Genomic DNA, 22163 nt, shown 5'->3' on the forward strand with positions numbered 1-22163 from the left:
TGAATGGGGCAGATCACACCCGTCATATTTTCCAAACTTCATTGATTCAGCTATCCTCAGGTCACGTTTTTGAGGCTGTCTCAGCAACTGCAACAGAAAGACTTATTTTTAAATGAAAGCTTAGATTCTAGAGACTAAACGGCCAGACTGAAAGAGGTACCCGTCAACCATAGTTCCACATACTGGCTGAATTCGAGATCCTACCCCATTGAATCAGTGGCAAAAGAGTGGACTAACACACGAAGAAGTCTGGCCCCCAGGTGACAAGCAGATGGATTTTTACATAATGAAATATGGCGAGCAAGTCCTTTGTAGAATTGCAGTATCATCACTTTCCACTTCAATTTTAACACTGGTCTTGAGTTCTTGGAGGCAAAGGCTTGGGGGGACTGCCAAAACAGCTGAGAATTAAAACATTTCCATGCTACATTCTGAGTACTGTGCAGATTCTCAGTTCCAAGGAAGGTCTTTGAGCTAGCAGGATGGAATGAACACAGTGGGTGCAAATTTTCACACCAGCATCAGCTGGGCCTTCACTACAAACTTCTGGTAACATAGCTGTGTGGGTGAGTAGTGTGATGAGGTATGATCCCTAACCAACATAACTGTGCTGGCAAAAGCCCTTAGTATAGAAGCAGTTATACTGGCAAACCTGCACTTTTACTGATATTGCTTATTTCATTCAGGGGTAGGGAAGGGTTGGAATAAGTTATATCAGAAAGCAAAGCCTTGCCAGCACAGCCTTGCCAGTATAAACTGCATCCACACTAGGAACACTTTGCTGGTATAACATACCAGCATAGCTACGTGGCAAAGCCTTCCTAGTGTAGACATTTCCTTGCATACAGTCATTTGTGCCTGACAGTAACTGTAAGTGTACTCAAATGCATGTGTAAATGCATCTGAATGAGCTCTCTCCTGACATCTAGTGATGAGCTGGGGGGAGAAGACTTCAGGAACTGACCTTGTTTGCATAGACACACCCACTCTGTCTAGGTGCACAGCATGATGGATCTGCTTTGCACAAAATCATCACTTTGGCTGGTGTTGGTTCACAAGTCACTTTGTTATTCGTGGAGGGGGCAGGTGTAATAAAGTGTTGTTACCCTAGTTGTGTGACTAAAGGGTAGCAGAACTGTGCTTAGCATGCTCTGATTGAGGGACTCACCCTCACCTGAACTGCACTCATTGGCAGGGGTGCCCAAGTGCCGTGGAGCTAAGGGAAGGGAGGATCAGGTGTTTGTACAGAGTAGTGTGCACTCTGCCTATGGGTCCTAGACACCATTTGACTCTCCCTCTCTCCACTGTGTAATGACAGAGTTGATTAAGACTCAATTGAGAGTCTTTTGTTGCAGATCAACAGAGCTGAAATCACTGACAACCAGGTCTCAGCATTAGACCTGCTATGGGAGACTGCCCAACCTGCACTAGCAGTGAAGCTCTCCTACTGAGAGCTGAAATCATTGAAAGCTGTGTTAAGTGGTGGAACCTCAAGACATCCCAGAGAATGCAGTGGAGCGGCAGGCGCCCGGTGGAGCAACCAAGGTGCCTCCCTCCACTGCCCCCTCCAAGTATGCGGAGGTGAACTTTTGAACTCTGGGTCTTCACTGATCAACGACAAAAACTGTGAATGGGGTGCGGTGGAGGGAGAGGGGAAGGGCACGTTACAGGAACTTTTGTTTTTTGGACTTTATTACCGCAAGGTGAGAACCTGAGGCAAAGGACACTGCCCAACGTACTCTGGGGTGGGTGTTTTCTTCATGGTCTTGTGCTTATGAATCCTGTTTGTGATGTTTTCCCAAGTTAATGCCAGGTTATTTTCCCCCTTCTATTAAACGTTTCTTTTCCACACACAGACTCTGTGCTTGCGAGAGGGGAAGTATTGCCTCTTAGAGGGTGCCCAAGGGTGGTGTGTAATTTTCCCAGATTACTGGGTGGGGCTTGAGCTGGTTCTGTGTTGTATGGTTCAAAAGGAACCGCTAGGTATCGAACCCCGGCCCTTCTCGCTGCCGACTCCACTTGGCAGAAGGGTTACACATGCAAATCAAGTGGATGGAAGTCTAGTTACTCAGCCAGCATGTATAAATGCTTTCTATGCTCACAGATTCTGTCTTTCACAGGAGCAAATATTTGCACTGGCAATGCAAATTTAGAGATCATTTGGGAAAACCTGTCTGAAAAGGTTGCTTTAAATCTGGAAGACAAACTAATTTTTCTGTTCCATTTTCTCCTACTCTTTTTCAGTTTCTCTGCCTAATAAAAACAGCTTCCTTGGGGATATGTACACATCCTCTACTATCAGTTTACAACTATTACTACATTTAATAGGACTAGGGTGACCAGATGTCCCGATTTTATAGGGACAGTCCCGATTTTTGTGTCTTTTCCTCATATAGCCTCCTATTACCCCCCACCCCCAGTCCCAATTTTTCCACAATTGCTGTCTGGTCACCCTAAATAAGACTCAGCTGAAAAGTAGGAATACGCTTCAACATTTCTCTATTAGAAACCCCAATAGATTTCTTTGCACACAATTTGATGAGCATTCCATAGCCTGTTCATGTTCTCTGTACAATGCCTGCATCTGTTCTCACACACAGGTTCTACCTCTTCCGGAACTCCCTGGAATATGCATTTTCAAATTTATTAAAACCAGTTTTTAAATGTAACCATTACTGAACGCTGCCAGGGTTGTCAGCTTCCACAATTTTTCCCGAGTCTCAGGATATTAGGTGGGTTTTTTTAGACCTCCAGCCCCAGAAAATGAGTGAGAACCTCAGCTTTCATTGCTTTTAAAATCTACGGTAAGTTTCTAGCCAAGGCCGGCTCCAGGCACCAGCCCACCAAGCTTGTGCTTGGGGCGGCACCTTGAGGGGGGCGGCACGGTGCTCCGGCCGCCGGGGAGAGCGGAGCCGCAGTGGGCTCGCCGCCCTCCACCGGCGCTCTGGCCGCCAGGGAGAGCGGGGCTGCGACTGGGCTCGCCGCCCTCCCTGCAGTGCTCTGGCCGCCGGGGAGAGCGGAGCCCCGGCGGGCTCGCCACCTTCCCCGCGGCACTCCGGCTGGTCGGGGAGAGCAGCCCGTGGCCAGGCTCGGCACCCTCCCCTGCCGCGCTCCGGGCAGGGGAGCGGCGGGAGACTTTTTTGCCTGGGGCGGCAAAAAAGCCAGAGCCGGCCCTGTTTCTAGCCCTCATGGTTACAGAGAAAAGCCTAAAGACATGAACCAAGCCCACCCTAAAGGCTCGGAAATCAGAAAGCAAATAAGAGGACTGCACATTTTTTAACATTCTTGTGATTTTTAAGCCAATCTGTAGATTCCTTGGGTGACTCCTGATTTTTGAACGTTTGCGGTGGCAGCACTGTGTTCTGCCAAGCAAACACCACCACAGATAACAGTATCTGAGCAGATGATGGTATAGTTATAGCTATCCACACTCAAAAACAAAACACTGACACCTTCGATTCCCAAATAACTAACAACACAGGGCCCTCGGATTCTGGATGAGCACTGCCCCATAGTGGGGGTGACACAGAGCTGCAATGCCCCAGAGGAAGGGTCTCTGGAGGGAATGAGCATCAGAAGCCACAAGGCCTCCCTCTCCTGCAAGGCACGCAGGTAGCGAGTGAGTGCTGCAGTGCAAACTCCCTTTGGACGCTGGTGCTTAGGGTTACCATATTTGAAGATTCAAAAAAGAGGATACTCCACGGGGAGCGGGGGGAACCTTCGCTGTTGCAGCTGCCCTCCCGGACGTTTTTAGATATTTAAATAGGGTTACTATATGTCCGTATTTTCTCTGGACGGCGATTTAAGAACCAAAAAGCCTGACATGTCCAGGAAAATACAGACGTATGGTAACCCTACCTAAAGTTCTTTTTTTAAAAGATGGGCCTGAACTAGAAATGAGCTTCATTTCACATGTGTGGGTCCCAGCTGCTCCCTGCCCCCCTCATTGAAGAAGGTGTGCAGGGTTACTGCCCTGGGAACTGCAGGGCACCAGTGGATGTGGGGCCAGCTGCAGACAGGTGCGGAGCTGGCTGGAGCCAGGGTGTGGGGCTGGCTGGAGGTAGGGGCTGGCTGCAGGCATGGCAGGGGGTGCGGCAGGGGCTGGCTGGAGACGGGGGGTGCAGGGCTGGCTGGAGGAAGGGCCGGGGCTGTAGAGCTGGCTGGAGACAGGGGGGTGTGGGGCTGTCTGAAGACAGGGCAGGGGGTGCGGCAGGGGCTGGAGACAGGGCTGGCTGCGGACAGGGGCTGGCTGTGGGCAGGGCAGGGGGTGTGGGCATAGGCACCGACTCCATGGATGCTCCGGGGCTGGAGCATCCATGGGGAAAAATTCCCCACCGCACCCCCCGCCGCCGCCACCCCAGCTCACCTCCGCTCCACCTCCTCCCCTGAGTGTCCCACCGCCGCTCCGCTTCTCCCCGCTCCCTCCCAGGCTTGCCACAAATCAGCTGTTTCTGCAGCAAGCCTGAGAGGGGAGGGGGGGGAGAAGCGGAGCAGCAGCGCACTTGGGGGAGGAGACAGAGGCGGAGCCAGAGGTGAGCTGGGGCTGGGAGGGGTTCCTCTGCACCCGCCCCCGGGTTACTTCCTTTCCTGCAGCCCTCCCCCCAGCTCACCTCTGCTCTGCCTCCTCCCCCAAGCGAGCCGTGGCTCCGCTTCTCCCCCCTCCCTCGCAGGCTTGCTGCGGAAACAGCTGATTCTCAGCCAGTCTGGGAGGGAGGGGAGTGGAGGAGAAATGCGGCGCACCTGGGGGAGGAGGCGGAGCCAGGGATTTGGGGAAGGGGTTGGAATGGGGGCAGTACCGGAGACCAGGGGCACGAGCACCCACCAGCTAGGCTTACCATGCCTCCCTATTTTCCCGGACATGTTCGGCTTTTTGGAAATTCCTCCCGGACGGTGATTTGAGAACCAAAAAGCTGGACATATCTGAGAAAATACGGACGTGTGGTAACCCTACTGCTGCTGAAACCTGCTCCCTCAGCCAACTAGTGCAGAACCAGGCCGGGCACTGACCACACCCTTCGCCCTTCACCATGACCTGCATGCCAGGTGCTGGGAGAGACCAGCCACTGTGCTCCCCCAAGCACAGCTACTGCTGAGCCTCATCCAGGCTATGCAAGACAGAGATCTCCCTAACCCTGTGCCTGCACTGGAGCCGACACACTCTGTCCCCTGATGTGCCTAAACTGTTTAAATCTCCATAGCTACAAACTATTTAAGAACTCCACAATCAGCAGACAAACTGAAGATTGCTGAGTGGCGCCCACAAGCCAGAGGGTCTAGAGGAACACGCGTCGATAAATTGACATCTGCTCCTGCATTTTTATGCATCGACTTCACAGGACAGGGTTGGGGGAGGGGATTATCCCTCATAAGACTAAGGTCAGAAGGGACCTTCATGATCATCTAGTCTGACCTCCTGCACATCACAGGCCACAGAACCTCACCCACCCACACCTGTAATAGACCCCTAAACTCTGGCTGAGTTACTGAAGTCCTCAAATCATAGTTTAAAAAGACTTCAAGTTACAGAGAATCCACCATTTACATTTGTTTAAACCTGCAAATGACCCCATGCTGCAAAGGAAGGCAAAAAAAAACCAAGGGTTTCTGCCAATTTGACCAGGGGGAAATTCCTTCCCGACCCCAAATATGGAGATCAGTTAGACCCTGAGCATGTGGGCAAGACCCACCAGGCAGATTCCTGGGAAATTATTCTCTGGAGTAACTCAGAACTCTCCCCATCTCCTCCCTTGCCCAACTCATCTCTTTCAGGGCAACGCTAAGTAGTCAAAAAAAACAAAATATTAGAAGTTGTTTATTTCAGATGACACTGAGATCTTAAGGACAAGCTTCTTTGAAGTAGCTTGTTCATATTATGATCAAATTAACAGCAGACACATTGCACAAATTGGCAGTGCACATGTGCCCTCTATCTGCAGTACCTCTTGGCTTGAAGTGAGATTTTATAGTGGTTAATGGTTATGGAAAGATGCCAAGTATCGCATTAAGAAGCAATAAGTCTCTTTGTGAAGCTCTCTTCAGAAGCACATGAGTATTCAGTCACTCGCAGCCCGATCCAGTGAGGTGCTGAGCACTTTCTGCAAAGAACAAGTGTCTTCAACTCCCCCTGAAGTCCACACAAGTTGAGGCCAACGCTCAGCAACTTACTGGAGGTACTCGGGCTCAGATCTTCAAAGGGATTTAGGTACTTATCTCCCATTGATTTCATTGGGAGTTAGGTACCGAAATATCTTTGAGGATCTGAGCTCAGGACTGTGAAAGATCAGGCCCCAAAACACCGACTGTTTAAATAACCCTGGAGTTGCCAACTCTCATGATTCTGTCATAAGTCTCACAAAATGTGCTGTTTTTAATAAAGCCTCAGGTCCTGAAGCCTTGTGATTACATGAGAATCTCAAGTTTCATTTAAAAAGCAACTGAGGGTCCTGTGGCACCTTTAAGACTAACAGAAGTATTGGGAGCATAAGCTTTTGTGGGTAAGAACCTCACTTCTTCAGATGCAAGTAATGGAAATTTCCAGAGGTTAGTTCAATCAGGGAGGGTGGCAGTTGAGGTGTGAACACCAAGGGAGGAGAAACTGCTTCTGCAGTTGGATAGCCATTCACAGTCTTTGTTTAATCCTGATCTGATGGTGTCAAATTTGCAAATGAACTGGAGCTCAGCAGTTTCTCTTTGGAGTCTGGTCCTGAAGTTTTTTTGCTGTAAGATGGCTACCTTTACATCTGCTATTGTGTGGCCAGGGAGGTTGAAGTGTTCTCCTACAGGTTTTTGTATATTGCCATTCCTGATATCTGACTTGTGTCCATTTATCCTCTTGCGTAGTGACTGTCCAGTTTGGCAAATATACATAGCGGAGGGGCATTGCTGGCATATGATGGCATATATAACATTGGTGGACGTGCAGGTGAATGAGCCAGTGATGTTGTAGCTGATCTGGTTAGGTCCTGTGATGGTGTAGATATGTGGGCAGAGTTGGCATCGAGGTTTGTTGCATGGGTAAGTTTCATTTACAATTTTTCAACAAGTATGGCTGAGTAAAGCTTGAAAACATGAACCCTAAAGGCTCAAAAACCGGAAGGACCTGAAATGTATCACTATTTAAAACCTCGGGATTTTTGGGGGAATAGATTCACAATTTTTGAATGTTTGGGTTGGCAACACTATAACCCTGGCCAGCCTCTTTTCTGGAAAAGCCACTGTGATTATTTATTGGATTTTAATTAATCTTCCTCCAATGACTAATAATACCTAGATCTCAAAGTGCTTTATAAACAAGGTCAGTATTATTCATCAATGGGGAAACTGAGCCACGAGGTGGAGAAGCGACTTGCCCAAGGTCCCCAGCAGGCCAGCAGCTGGGCCAGGAACAGAACCCAGGTCTCCTGAGTCCCAGTCCAGTGCTCTAGCCACTACACCAACAGGGATCCCAAAGGAATACTTGTAACAGGACAAACAAATGGACGACTCCCAGTGAGTGAGCAGTGCTGAGACAGACTCTCTCTAAAGAGAGAGCTAGAAAGAACCTACTAAGGAACTGGAAAAAATTAAATCTATCCTTCATACCCAAGAACAACAACTGATTTTAGACACACATGCTCTGACAGTTAGAAAGAGAACTGGAGCCTCACACTTCGCACAGCCGGGCAGAGGCCGTGGAAAAGGTGACCTAAACATAGGGGGTCCGTTAGCGTAGGAGTGGATGTGTCGGATGTGGAAGGACGACAGGGTCAAAGCATAAATGATCTAGCCAATCCTCAGGTGCCCACAGTGGTCCTATAATGAGCTCATAGAACCACTGAAGTTAGCATAACAATACCTAAACTGCTCTAAATTATGCTGCTGGCAGTTTCAGCTAGAGCTCTGTGTACTCCTGCCTTATGCCCTCCTAACCATCCCTCCCTCCTTTTCCCCCGCCCCACACACACTCCAGGTGCCCCTAGAGCCAACTATGACACCTTTAAGCCAGCCAGGAGTTGGGGGGTTCCCTTTACGCTAGGGAATGAGATCTGCTCTAACTTACCGAGCTCCGTACTGCTGGTGATCTCCCTATGCTGGGGCGATGCGCCTGTGATCAACTCCCCTGGCTTTAGGATGCACGCTGCTGGTGGCTATTGGAACTAAAACAGCTGCACTACAGGGGAGAATCCAAGCCTGTGGTTTGTGAACACCGCAGGGAGATTTTCAGATAATGACAAGAACAAACAGCACTGATTTTATAGCCAATATTTCAAGAACGAGTAACTGTGCGAGTGTGTGTTTGTGCATGCGTGCTCAGAAAAACTATTTAAAAAACCCCAACAAAAGCTCTAACCTTTAGACCCAGAATTCTGATGCACAAGCAACTTACTGCAACCTAACTCTGTTGTGTAGACTAGGCCTCCCATGCAACCCTTTGAAGGGAAGCCAGTCAGGAGCGCACTATATTCTGTGTACTACACTTGGTGCAGGACCAGCACTCACATACCTCCTCAGACATGCAGCCAATATGGAGCTGCCTGTGTGCCTGTGATTTTACACATCTTTCAGCTCAATCAGATTGTACGGGCCAAATCCAGATTTGTTATTTTGTTGCTTGTGTGTGGGCGGGGAAGAGGGGGGGAGGGTGACACTCCACCCATGCGGCGTTTTTCCCATCTGTGAGTGATACATTATGGACGATACTCCTCAGTTAATGAGAAATCTAAGGGGTAATAACATATCCCCACCCTTCTAGGTTGTACAAGCCCAATAAAGGGTATGTATGCCTACTGTGTAAAAAGTCATCTTACCAGAGGAAAAGGAAGGGCTGCTGCAGAAAGACAAAACAACCCTGCCCTAGGGAGCAGCTGAGAGATCCCTTTCATGCAATGCTAGCCCTAACCTGAAGCTGTCCCTCTTACCACTGGGACAGTCAGGAAATCCCAGTTTTCAGGGACACATGGTCACCCTACAAATGAATTGACGGGGTCGCACACTAAATGCAAGAGGGGACTGTAGCATTTCTGCCACATAACCCCTCTCCTCTTTCCCAGCAAAGCGAAAGGCGTGTCTACATGCTGCCTCTGAGTCAACCTGGGCTAGGGGGCATATCACGGGCAAAAAGCCAGCTTATGGTTTGCCTTGCACCTCACAGAGCCAGACCACAAAACACCGTCAGTGCAAAATGCTCTAATGCAAGTCAGGCATGCAGAATTACTGGCCTGTATCTAACCTGTGATTGCAATAGCAATGAAGAGGAGACAAGAAATGGAGCAAATGCCATCTACAGTGCCTTTCCCACCCTCGGGCATCGTGAGTAAACTGGTTGGACCTGCAGTTTCAGTTAATTGTTTACTCATCATATAACATTGTCATCAGTCATTGTACTGGTCTATGTTACCTTTAGTAAGGAAAATATTTAGGAAACTATTCTGGATTGGGCAGCCAAAAGGAGATCCATAGTAGATTAAAATACACACAAGTGGGACCTATTCACAGCCATTTTGATGGGTTAAGCCCAAAACACAGTTGACAGAAGCACAGATGTGAAATTCCTGCCCAGAAATAGATACATCTGCCAAAACAGTATGAAAAAAACAGCATAAATTGTGCTTTCAGGCAGGCAGAAATATGATAGATTTGGGGAGTTATTCTCTTTTTTATTTCCAGACAGATCAGAATCAACCCCTTAATGAATAATTGATCACTCAATGCACAACAGCAATCAGCAATAGATCATACAAAAGGAAAATGACCATGAAAGCTACTTACTTTCATTGATTAGGACATCAGCCTGTCTCAAGGAAATAAGGGATCAATGATGCTGCTTTTAAATGTAGATGCTGCCTCGCATTTTCAGATAATTCCCCAATGGTGATTATTACCATTCTTATTTGCATTAGTGTAATCCTACAGCCCACCAATGCTGGAGAAGAACTCAGCCAGACCGGATTGTCTGATGTTCTCCTGTACACCAGGATCAAAAGAACACTCAGACACTAAAATGTTACAGAATATTGCAGATGGCTCATTAGAGAAATGATAGCACCATCTGGAATAAATCACAAGGGCATAAACAAAGCATAACATGAAACCCGATCCCGCAACCCTTTATTCAGGTGAGTGACTTGGTTTCTCACCTGAGTATGCACTTGTAGCACTGGGCCAATGTTAAGCTGTCTCATCCACTTGAAAGTTTTGCTTAATATTTATTCTATTTGAATGCCTGCAGTCTACTGAAAGAGTTTATGCACTGTGACCACAATACACACCTAGTGGCTTTGGCTAGTGCACACCAGATATTAGTATGGCTTGGGGGGGCAGATTTTCAAAGCTTTTTAGGAGCCTATAGAGAAAGATATATCACAACCAGGGGAGCCCATTAAGCTCTCTCTAATGTGACAAATGCTGCCTACCCCCTTTAATTGTCTACCATTTCTTCAGCATAATCACACCTCCTGCACTCCTACTTCCAGAGGTGCACACAAGGCTGCATATTTCCACAGAGAACAATGTTAATTCCATGGGGTAAGCAGTCCTCCTTGGGTTCTAAATTCTGATTACACTGCCAAATTAAAAAATGAAAATTCCCCCTGCACAAAAGGTTTCCTTTTGAACACTGCTTCCATTTGAACACCGATCAAGAATGAAACAGTGATTTAAAATATTCTCCAAATGACATATCACTGAAGTTTGAATCCACGTTTTCCTTTCAATGTTATTCCACGGAGACACATTGTAAGCACAAACAAAAGCTCTTTCAGAAAATTCAGTGTGTCCTGAGTATTAAGAAAAGAACCTATGATCACAAGCAATATTTTAAACTAAGCAGGCATTTTTCAAGATTTGCTTTACAATCACTAGACAGACACAACACAAGCCTCCAGTTGGAGAGTGAGAATTCAGTCAACAGAACATCAAATGACACAAAAATGGTTAACACAACAAAAATCAAGGTATCTGAGCAGGTACTGGATATCTGCAAAGAAGTCAAAGGAAGCATTTTTGTATGGACCTGTGTAACACCATTCAGTAAAGTCTTCTACAATTGTCTTTTATCTCAAGTCTTGTATCTAAAAATGCATATTCAATGGGCTGGTGCATTCCCTTCTCAGACAGCACAATACACGGTGCTTACCCATGCTAGCCAAAAGTCGCAGGAATCATCTCCAGCAACACCACAAACCTAATGTTTTTATGTCATCCAGAGAGACAAGGAAAGTGACCACACCAGAGAGTGAGACTTCAAATGTTCTGAACAGTGACAGCCTGTTTTTAACGGACATCCACTAATCCTGCCTGCAAATTTTTGAGCACGTGTTCATTTGCCAAATCTCATCCCCACCCTCTGCACATGCATATGTGACGGCAGCCATCTTGCCTGGCACCAGGGATTGAAGCAGGGACCTCTAGAGCAAAAAATGCATTTCCACATCTTGAGCTAAAAAATCAGGCTCTGTAGATGGGAGCTGTAACAGACCCATATTTTCCTGTGGATTTCCCTCTCCTGCCACCCTCAAAAGATTATTATTCTGCTCAAGTTCTTATCCCACGGCCATCACCGTGGGTGACTTGTTCAGATAAATCCACTTGTTCACTTAAGTCCAATTCAAACTAAAGGCCTTTACAGACCCTTTCAGTCACAGGCTCGGGATCTAAAGGTGTGGGGCTACTGCAGCACCCCCAGGTTTTGCACAGGGTCCCGGCTGCCACCAGACCGTGCCCAGGGCTCTGCTCCCGGCCCCGCACCCGGGATCCCGGCTGCCGGCCCCACACCCGGGGCTCTGCTCCCGCCCGCAGCTGTGGTCCCAGCTGGCTCACCCTGACACTTGTCTGCCCTCCCGCCCCCGAGCCACCGCCCAGACAGGAGTAAAGGGGTGCAAGGTAAAAAGTTTGGGGACCACTGGCTTTCAGCATCCCCACTGTAAAAAGTGTTCCAGCATCACTGCTTTCAGTGAGAGTATGAATGGTCCATGAGTATGAATGGTCCAGTGCATTGATGTGCCCAGTGGATACGGGAGTTAACCAAATGGGACTAAGCCATGGTACCACTGACCCGCATTGGGACAAAACATAACTATGGTACCACTTCCTTCTCCACATCCACAAGATTTCTAAAGGACTCCAGATACTTTATTCACCTCCAAAGCATGCCTCACAGAAACAGTAGGCACTGGAGACTCTCCCATCTCAGGACCACACTTGCTGATAAAATTAGACCTAGCCTTACTGGAACTTTAAGGGTTAAATTATACTCAGTTACATCAGTGCCAACCCTATTCGCTTCATGGTGGACTAAACTGGTGTGACTGAGAAGAGAATGCAGATACTTAGCTGTGATATTAAAAATACCCTTGCCACCCTTAAACAAAACTTCCATCTTAAGCCCCCCAAAAGTCACCTGTGACTGGACCTACCTCAAAAACACTGGTAGCTTTCATTACAGCCAGAAGAATCATCTTTCTACAGCGGAAGCACCAATAAACTCCAAGTCAGTAAGAATAGTCAAAACAGCTATCAAACACAGGTCTGATGAGAAAGTCACTAGAGCAAATGACAGGGAAAGGAAGCTTATACCAACAGAGGAAGTGTCAAATGGACACTCTCAAAGTAGAATACCAACATGAAGTTTTCTGTATTTTCACAGATCAACATATTTTACCCATCTGTAGTCCACTGGTATAGTCCTGTTGATATCAACAAGGCTAAATTCACATGGTAAAGTTAAGCAGAGGCACGAGTGTTTCCAAAATCAAAGCCTAAAACTTGTAATTGCAGTATTCTGGTTGTTTCTATAAATCTCCAGTTTTCGAACTTGTCTATGCTCTTTGCTTCAACATCTTGTGGCAATGATTTTCCTAGGCGTCCTTGTAAAAGCTGCCTTTTGACGTCACTGTGCCTCTTAAACAAGACAAAGCATTTTACATTGTTTTAAAAACAATCCACTCTACTTTTACATCTACAAAAGTGTTTCATAACAAACAAGGTTTGAGCCCATAAAACAGGTAACAATTGTCTAAAAATCTGTCACATTTGCACACAGCTCCTAGGAGTATAAAACTAGAAACATGTTTGGAAACCTGTGGTCCTTTGCAGCTATGTTCTGTGCAACTGTCTGAAAACACAGAGACACGCCTACTCCAAGATTACCTGAACCTACTCAGGTTTCAGAGTAGCAGCCGTGTTAGTCTGTATCCGCAAAAAGAACAGGAGTACTTGTGGCACCTTAGAGACTAACAAATTTATTAGAGCATAAGCTTTCGTGGACTATGCATCCGAAGAAGTGGGCTGTAGTCCACGAAAGCTTATGCTCTAATAAATTTGTTAGTCTCTAAGGTGCCACAAGTACTCCTGTTCTTTTTGTGAACCTACTCAGACATTCATGTAAATACAACAAGCATCTTCAAAATAAACATCCAGAACAAGTGTTTAAAAAGCTATTAATGTTATAATCAACTTCATGTGAAGAAAAGAGAAAAAATACTAAAAATGTCAATTTAAAAAACTTCAAGAAGATCTGGAATTCATCTTCAATACAGAAACATCCAACATTTTCTAGTATTTAAAAGTGACTGCCTTAAACAGACTGGTGTTCTTGTAGCAATTCTCCTCTATTCCCTCTTGGAACAGCTTTCATTTGATGAGGGTCTCATGAACCCTGAATGGATCTAATACTATGAGGAATAGACCCCTAATGTTAGCTATGCATTAAAATTATTCAGGTTTTTTGGTACTCGCTGACCCTGACAAGTGGTGCAGCCTCAGGTGGGGTCAAGATTGCCATACATGCCCCTCTTTATTCCCCTTATTCCCAATCCTTGAGACAAAAAGGACAATTGGTGGATCACTAATATAAATCAGAGCAGCCTCAGGGCTGCTCTAACATATGCCTGGCTGCCGCTGGCCACCAGGAATCACCAACAAATAGAGATGCTCTGGTCATGCCCCCTTTCTGCCAGGAATGGCTCCTATGAGAGGTTGCTGCTATAGAAGCCACTATGGGGGCTCTACTCCATCCACAACTTTCCCCATGCAGGGGGAATCCTCAGATGGTCAGTTCAGTCAGCTTTGCAACTGCTCTGGCAACATAGCTGGTAAATTCATAAAAACTGACTCCCAATGTGCCAGTTAGATTTTAAAGCTGAAATCCAATTTGCCAATTGGATAAATATCATAGCTACCATCTAAATGGAATTTAATATGGTTAGCCACTTTTGTATAGTCCAGCGAGCATTAGCTTACAAATTATAATGTTAGGTTCTTCTCAGATCAACTTTTATCTTCAATAGTGTTTCTCAAATCAGGGCACAGCTATTTTCAACCAAACAAGTTTGTTGATTCACCAACAACCACACAGGAATATAATCAGCAGTTTTATAAGTCATGTTTAGATATACCAAACATTCCAGCAATGTTTTGGACACAAAACACACATGCAGTCCCGCAAGCAATTGTCACAGGTCAATGTCAAGGCCCAGCAGCTGTACCATAAAATACTAATCACCAGGACTTCTTACTACATTTAATTGTAATCATCAGTTATCAGTACTTCACTATTTCTGATACACTTATCACACTTCAAATAATTCTCTCAAAAGTTAGAATGCACTTTGTCTTAAGGCACTCTTATGAATCGTCCGCTATTCCCTGTTCTTCGTTTGAGAGGAACTAGTTTATATCACCAAAAGGAACTACTTAAAATTGTTTGAGGCTCTCATAAGCCAATCTATTTGGATTTACAAAGTAGGAACATGCATATAGCATCACTTAGTTAAAATATGGTTCCTTGAGATTGCATTAGAAAGAGTACAGACTCACCAAGGAAACTTTCAGTTACTTCTATTAAAGACCACCAAGAGAAATACAACCTCTGAAATGAAATCTCACCACCACTTCTCAGTCCTTGCAAGCTTGTGATAGGGGAGAGCTTTTCCCATGGCTGGCCCAAGTGCCTAATAGCACTTTACGAGTTCAACAGCTTCTTTGGCAGGTTCAGCAAGCTCTGAGGTCCTACACAGTGACCTCAATTTTATACCCTGTTTTCAGGAATCGTTGGAAGGGGCAAATCTCTTATTTCTATTGGAATTTGCCAAAAAGGTTCTCATGTTTTTGCTCTCTCAAGTTCTCTGTTGCTTTCTTCAACTTCTAGAAGATGGCATCAGTGTACAAATATTTTTCATCCTTTCTTCATTGCAGGCTGTGTGTGTTTTATTTAGGGCTGTCAAGCGATTAAAAAAAATTAATTGCGATTAATCGCACTGTTAAACAATAACAGAATACCATTTATTTAAATATTTTTGGATGTTTTCTACATTTTCAAATATATTGATTTACATTACAACACGGAATACAAAGAGTACAGTGCTCACTTTTCAGAGTAGCAGCCGTGTTAGTCTGTATCCGCAAAAAGAACAGGAGTACTTGTGGCATCTTAGAGACTAACAAAATTTATTTGAGCATAAGCTTTCGTGGGCTACAGCCCACTTCTTCAGATGCATAGAATGGAACATATATTGAGGATATATATATACACATACAGAGAGCATGAACAGGTGGGCGTTGTCTTACCAACTCTGAGAGGCCAATTAAGTAACAGGAAAAAAAAAACATTACAAACATTGAATCTATCTCCCTATGTAAGTACTCTCACACTTCTTATCAAACTGTCTGTACTGGGCTAGCTTGATTATCACTTCAAAAGTTTTTTTTCCTTTTACTTAATTGGCCTCTCAGAGTTGGTAAAACAACTCCCACCTTTTTCATGCTCGCTGTATGTGTATATATATATCCTCAATATATGTTCCATTCTATGCATCCGAAGAAGAGGACTGTAGCCAGGGCCAGCTCCAGGGTTTTGGCCGTCCCAAGCAGCCAAAAAAAAAAAAAAAAAGCAAAGCCGTGATCGCGATCTGCGGCGGCAATACGGCGGGAGGTCCTACGCTCCGAGCCAGAGTGAGGGACCGTCCGCCGAACTGACGCCGAATAGATGGACGTGCCGCCCCTCTCTGGAGTGGCCGCCCTAAGCACCTGCTTGACAAGCTGGTGCCTGGAGCCGGCCCTGGCTGTAGCCCACAAAAGCTTATGCTCAAATAAATTTGTTAGTCTCTAAGGTGCCACAAGTACTCCTGTTCTTTTAGTGCTCACTTTGTATTTATTTTTATTACAAATATTTGCACTGTAAAAAAACAAAAGAAATAGTATTTTTCAATTCACTTCATACAAGTACTGTAGTGCAATCTCTTTATCATGAAAGTTGAACTTACAAATGTAGAGTTATGTACAAAAAAATAACTGCATTCAAAAATAGAATAATGTAAAGCTTTAGAGCCTACAAGTCCACTCAGTCCTACTTCAGGCAATCGCTCAGACAAACAAATTTGGTTACAATTTGCAGCAGATAATGCTGCCCGCTTCTTGTTTACATCACCTGAAAGTGAGACCAGCAGTTCGCATGATACTGTTGTAGCCGGCGTCACGAGATATTTACATGCCAGATGCGCTAAAGATTAATATGTTTCAGAGTAACAGCCGTGTTAGTCTGTATCCGCAAAAAGAAGAACAGGAGTACTTGTGGCACCTTAGAGACTAACAAATTTATTAGAGCATAAGCTTTCGTGGACTACAGCCCACTTCTTCGGATGCATATAGAATGGAACATATAATGAGGAGATATATATACACACATACAGAGAGCATAAACAGGTGGGAGTTGTCTTACCAACTCTGAGAGGCCAATTAATTAAGAGAAAAAAAAAACTTTTGAAGTGATAATCAAGCTAGCCGAGTACAGACAGTGTGATAAGAAGTGTGAGAGTACTTACAAGGGGAGATAGAGTCAACGTTTGTAATGGCTCAGCCATTCCCAGTCCTTATTCAAACCGGAGTTGATTGTGTCTAGTTTGCATATCAATTCTAGCTCTGCAGTCTCTCTTTGGAGTCTGTTTTTGAAGTTTTTCTGTTGTAATATAGCCACCCGCAGGTCTGTCACTGAATGACCAGACAGGTTAAAGTGTTCTCCCACTGGTTTTTGAGTATTTTGATTCCTGATGTCAGATTTGTGTCCATTAATTCTTTTGCGTAGAGACTGTCCGGTTTGGCCAATGTACATGGCAGAGGGGCATTGCTGGCACATGATGGCATATATCACATTGGTAGATGTGCAGGTGAACGAGCCCCTGATGGTATGGCTGATGTGATTAGGTCCTATGATGATGTCACTTGAATAGATATGTGGACAGAGTTGGCATCGGGGTTTGTTACAAGGATAGGTTCCTGGGTTAGTGGTTTTGTTCAGTGATGTGTGGTTGCTGGTGAGTATTTGCTTTAGGTTGGGGGGTTGTCTGTAAGCGAGGACAGGTCTGTCTCCCAAGATCTGTGAGAGTAAAGGATCATCTTTCAGGATAGGTTGTAGATCTCTGATGATGCGCTGGAGAGGTTTTAGTTGGGGGCTGAAGGTGACAGCTAGTGGTGTTCTGTTATTTTCTTTGTTGGGCCTGTCTTGTAGGAGGTGACTTCTGGGTACTCGTCTGGCTCTGTCAATCTGTTTTTTCACTTCAGCAGGTGGGTATTGTAGTTTTAAGAATGCTTGATAGAGATCTTGTAGGTGCTTGTCTCTATCCGAGGGATTGGAGCAAATGCGGTTATATCTTAGAGCTTGGCTGTGGTGTGTCCTGGATGGAAGCTGGAGGCATGTAGGTAAGTGTAGCGGTCAGTAGGTTTCCGGTATAGGGTGGTATTGATGTGACCATCGCTTATTAGCACAGTAGTGTCCAGGAAATGGACCGTTTGTGTGGATTGATCTAGGCTGAGGTTGATGGTGGGATGGAAATTATTGAAATCATGGTGAAATTCCTCAAGGGCTTCTTTTCCATGGGTCCAGATGATGAAGATGTCATCAATGTAGCGCAAGTAGAGTAGGGGCGTTAGGGGACGAGAGCTAAGGAAGCGTTGTTCTAAGTCAGCCATAAAAATGTTGGCATATTGTGATTAATATAATAAAGATTAATATGTCCCTTCATGCTTCAACCACCATTCCAGAGGACATGCATTCATGCCAATGATGGGTTCTGCTTGATAACGATCCAAAGCAGAGCGGACCGACGCATGTTCATTTTCATCATCTGAGTCAGATACCACCAGCAGAAGGTTGATTTTCTTTTTTGATGGTTTGGGTTCTGTAGTTTCTACATCTGAGTGTTGCTCTTTTAAGACTTCTGAAAGCATGCTCCACACCTCGTCCCGTTCAGATTTCGGACGGCACTTCAGATTCTTAAACCTTGGGTCAAGTGCTCTAGCTATCTTTAGAAATCTCACATTGGTACCTTCTTTGCGTTTTGTCAAATCTGCTGTGAAAGTGTTCTTAAAATGAACATGTGCTGGGGTCATCATCCAAGACTGCTATAACATGAAATATATGGCAGAATGCAGGTAAAACAGAACAGGAGACATACAATTCTCCTACAAGGAGTTCAGTCACAAATTTAATTAACATTTTATTTTTTTACGAGCATCATTAGCATGGAAACATGTCCTCTGGAATGGTGGCCGAAGCATGAAGGGGCATATGAATGTTTAGCATATCTGACACGTAAATCCCTTGCAACATCGGCTACAAAAGTGCCATGCGAACGTCTGTTTTCACTTTCAGGTGACATTGTAAACAAGAAGCAGGCAGCATTATCTCCTGTAAATGTAAACAAACTTGTTTGTCTTAGCAATTGGCTGAACAAGAAGTAGGACTGAGTGGACTTGTTGGCTCTAAAGTTTTACATTGTTTTGTTTTTGAGTGCAGTTATGTAACAAACAAAAATCTGCATTTGTAAGTTACACGTTCACAATAAAGAGATTGCTCTACACTACTTGTATGAGATGAATTGAAAAATACTATTTCTTTTGTTCATCATTTTTACAGTGCAGATATTTGTAATAAAAAATAATACTATAAAGTGAGCACTGTACACTTTGTATTCTGTGTTGTAATATAAATCAATATATTTGAAAATGTAGAAAAAACATCCAAAAATATTGAATACATTTCAATTGGTATTCTATTGTTTAACAATGCGATTCATCGCAATTAAATTTTTTTGAGTTAATCGCATGAGCTAACTGCAATTAATCGACAGCCCTAGTTTAATTCATTTCAAGGATTGTATTTCTCTATTAACCCAGACCATTAATTGGAATTTCACACACACACACACACACACACACCACTTTTAAACCATTTATTTTACTACTGCAGAGTTATACACTGGTTAGGTGATGATATTTTTCAATCGTATCTTTCTTTCTGCTGCCATATAATTTATACCATCTGCAGACTGCAACAAACATTTAAGAAAAAAACCAACAGAAGCCTTTAGTTCTTCTAAATTTAGTGGACATAGTCCATACATTCCTTATTTATAACTAATACCTTTTATTTTATATCCTTCAGGGATTACAACAGAACAAGAGACATCATATCAAAGAAACAAAGCAGATCATCTGCATACAGAGGGATGTATATCTGATTAATAAGGCAGACAACTTAACGGGGGGGGGGGGGGGGCGGCGAAAGATACAGCAAGCTTGACCCCTACAGCCTTTGTCTGTCTGTAGGTCACTCCACTAGCTATTCTTAACCGATTTAAAATTCTCAACTCATCTCTATAACTTGATTAACTTAAAGGACACAATGGGTCACTCTGCACAGGCCAAGAAGATGTCACCCTGGTTTGTCAGCCGGTGAGAGGCTCTTTTTAGCTAGTCAGAGGGAAAGAGATACATTTGCCTTCATATATGTTATGAGATTCTTGCCCAAGTAACAAACAATAACTTGATGATTTTGTTTACACATCCCGTTTCCTATTCCTGGAGGAAGATGTTAGAGGCAAACAAAGGTACATCTTGTGATCTTGTTTGTGTTTTTGATGAGAGTAATAGAGGGATAGCTTTTTTTATTTAAGGGACTGAAGGCTCGATAGTTATTAATAGTAGATTCAAGGCATATTGATATCTGTACATCTCACATTTGTGCTGCCAGGGCAGTGCAAAGCAGCCACTCTGGGGACGAGAAGCTGGCCCTTTGTATTTTCATATATTTGTAAAATATTCTAAAATATGATAAAGATAATTTTTAATTATGTATTCAGCACCGACCTGCCCTCAGGTCCCAGCTAACTTATAAAAGCAACAAGAGGAAAGCCAGCATTTGACAAAGTTGTCGTATAAAATTGAACAAATCAGGTCATTCCATAATTCTTCTAAGGCCTCAATAAAAGCAGTGCACAACAATCTGCATTTCATCTGGGCCTTGCCCAAGACAATCTGTCCTGAGGGAGATGCTCTTGAAAGAAATCAAGGAACAGCAGACATATTTAACTATCACTGTACAGTTAAAGGCAGAGGGAAATAAATTCCCTGAATAGTCTAATTGCTTTCAAAAAAGCTCAAAGTCAGGTTTTTGTTCTCGACCATAACTTGACACATACCATCATTTAAAGAATTCTGTATTATTTTTCAAACACAATTCTTCAATCAGGCCATATGCAATGGATCAGTTAAACACCTTTTAACAAGTATTAATGTCTGTTTCTGTATAAAATATGAAGACAAAGATTGGGATGGTGATTCTAAAAGCTAAGAGTACTGCCCTGAATCAAAGGTGGCACGGCGCAGAACCTGGTGACCAAACACTAGAGTGGCTTATATCAACTAACAGAGGTGGATATCACATGTGTGCATATAAAACTACTGCAGCCAAAACTTAAGCCTAGACCGTTCCTGTCACTATGCAACAACTGTAACAGATGAGACAAAAGGGAAGCTGACCATTATTAGTAGTTAGTCTCTAGAGGCTGCAGCAGAGATCAGGATCCCATCACGCTAGGAGTTATACACACAAAGAGTAAGAGGCAGTCCTGTCTCTCAGGAGCTCCAGTGGATCTCAACCTATTTACCATTGTGGATCACATATGCGGCCCACAACGTGTTAATGTGGGCTGTATCTAATACTACGTGTATGGCCCTGAGAATATCACATGGCCCGCAGCTCTGTACTGATTGGGCCTCAAGCAGTCCTTGGGCCACAGATTGAGAACATCTGAGCTAGGCTGTGAGGTAACCCACTTTTAGGGGCATAAACTAAACAGATAGGCCTAAGCATGGGTGTAGTTTGAGGAGGCAGGGGGGCATTGCCCCCCAAACTGCAAGCTTCAGGCAGGCATCGAATTTGCCCCCCATACACCCACCCCCCGAATGTAGAAGTCAATCAATGCCTTTGGGCCTAAATCTTATTCTCGCAAATAAAATGAAATATAAAATCACAGCCATAAAAAAAAAACCCTCTTCCTGGCAGGTAGCTGAACTGGGCTGGCCTGATTTTCCTCATTCTAACAGCAAGATGGGCCCGAAAAGCAAAAGTTCAGTGTTAGGCCCTGCCTTTTACAGCCAACATCACTATCACTGGAAACCCTTCTCCTACCAGGAGACATTTCTCTCTGCTCTGGTGGGGCATCCACTGACCACAGGAAAATCTTGCCTTTTTAAGCAGGGCTTCCCTGAGCCCTGCCTATAAAGCCCAGGCAGTTTTCATGCCTAGCAGCAGGTGGAGGGCAGGGGAAGAGAACTGGAGAAAGGGGAAGGCAAAGGGCCAGGGACATGCCAGTGAATTCTCCCTCTCCCCCAAGAAGAGGAAGAGAAGAGCTCCCCATTGCTCAGAAGGGTGTAGAAGTCAGGGGGAGTGGGAAGGCTGAGAGGAGGGAGGGTTGCAGCCTGGCTAAGGGAGGTTGGGGGCGCAGAGAGGGCTGCAGGCAGATGGGGGCAAAGGGGATTGAGGAACTGGGGATTGAGGGGTTTGAGGCCGGAAGGGGTTGGGCAGAGGGGTGGGGGTGGCAGGGCTTGGGGCCGGGACAGGCTGGTGTTGGAGTGCGGGCTGGGGAGGGCCAGAGCAGCTGGCACTAGGGCTGGGCGGAGGGAGGTTACGCTAAGGGGACAGTAGAGAGGCAGGGCTGGGGGTTCATCCCTGCCCAGGCCGATTCCCCCGGTCCCAGCCAGCCATCGCCGCAGCTCCCCGGCCGGGACAGAGGCGTCTCCTGCGCCCTCGGCGCTGACACCCCGACGGAGGGGAAGGGGGGGCAGAGCCCCGGCCCCCGCACTTACTGTCGGCCGCCATGGCCCAGCCCGCAGCCGAGCGCGTCTCTCCC

At 45.2% G+C, this 22163-nt stretch overlaps 1 protein-coding gene across 1 annotated transcript in view; it reads right to left on the minus strand.

Moving 5' to 3' along the window:
• SYT16 (synaptotagmin 16) overlaps nucleotides 1–22163 on the minus strand; it is a 150923-nt gene extending 128760 nt beyond the window's left edge. The window contains exon 1 of the mRNA XM_054027271.1: nucleotides 22120–22163. Coding sequence (XP_053883246.1) covers nucleotides 22120–22132 — 13 coding nt within the window. The 5' untranslated portion in view covers nucleotides 22133–22163. The remainder of the gene's footprint in view (nucleotides 1–22119) is intronic.

This window comes from Malaclemys terrapin, chromosome 4 (genome assembly GCF_027887155.1).
Source record: "Malaclemys terrapin pileata isolate rMalTer1 chromosome 4, rMalTer1.hap1, whole genome shotgun sequence".
Lineage (NCBI taxonomy): Eukaryota > Metazoa > Chordata > Testudines > Emydidae > Malaclemys > Malaclemys terrapin.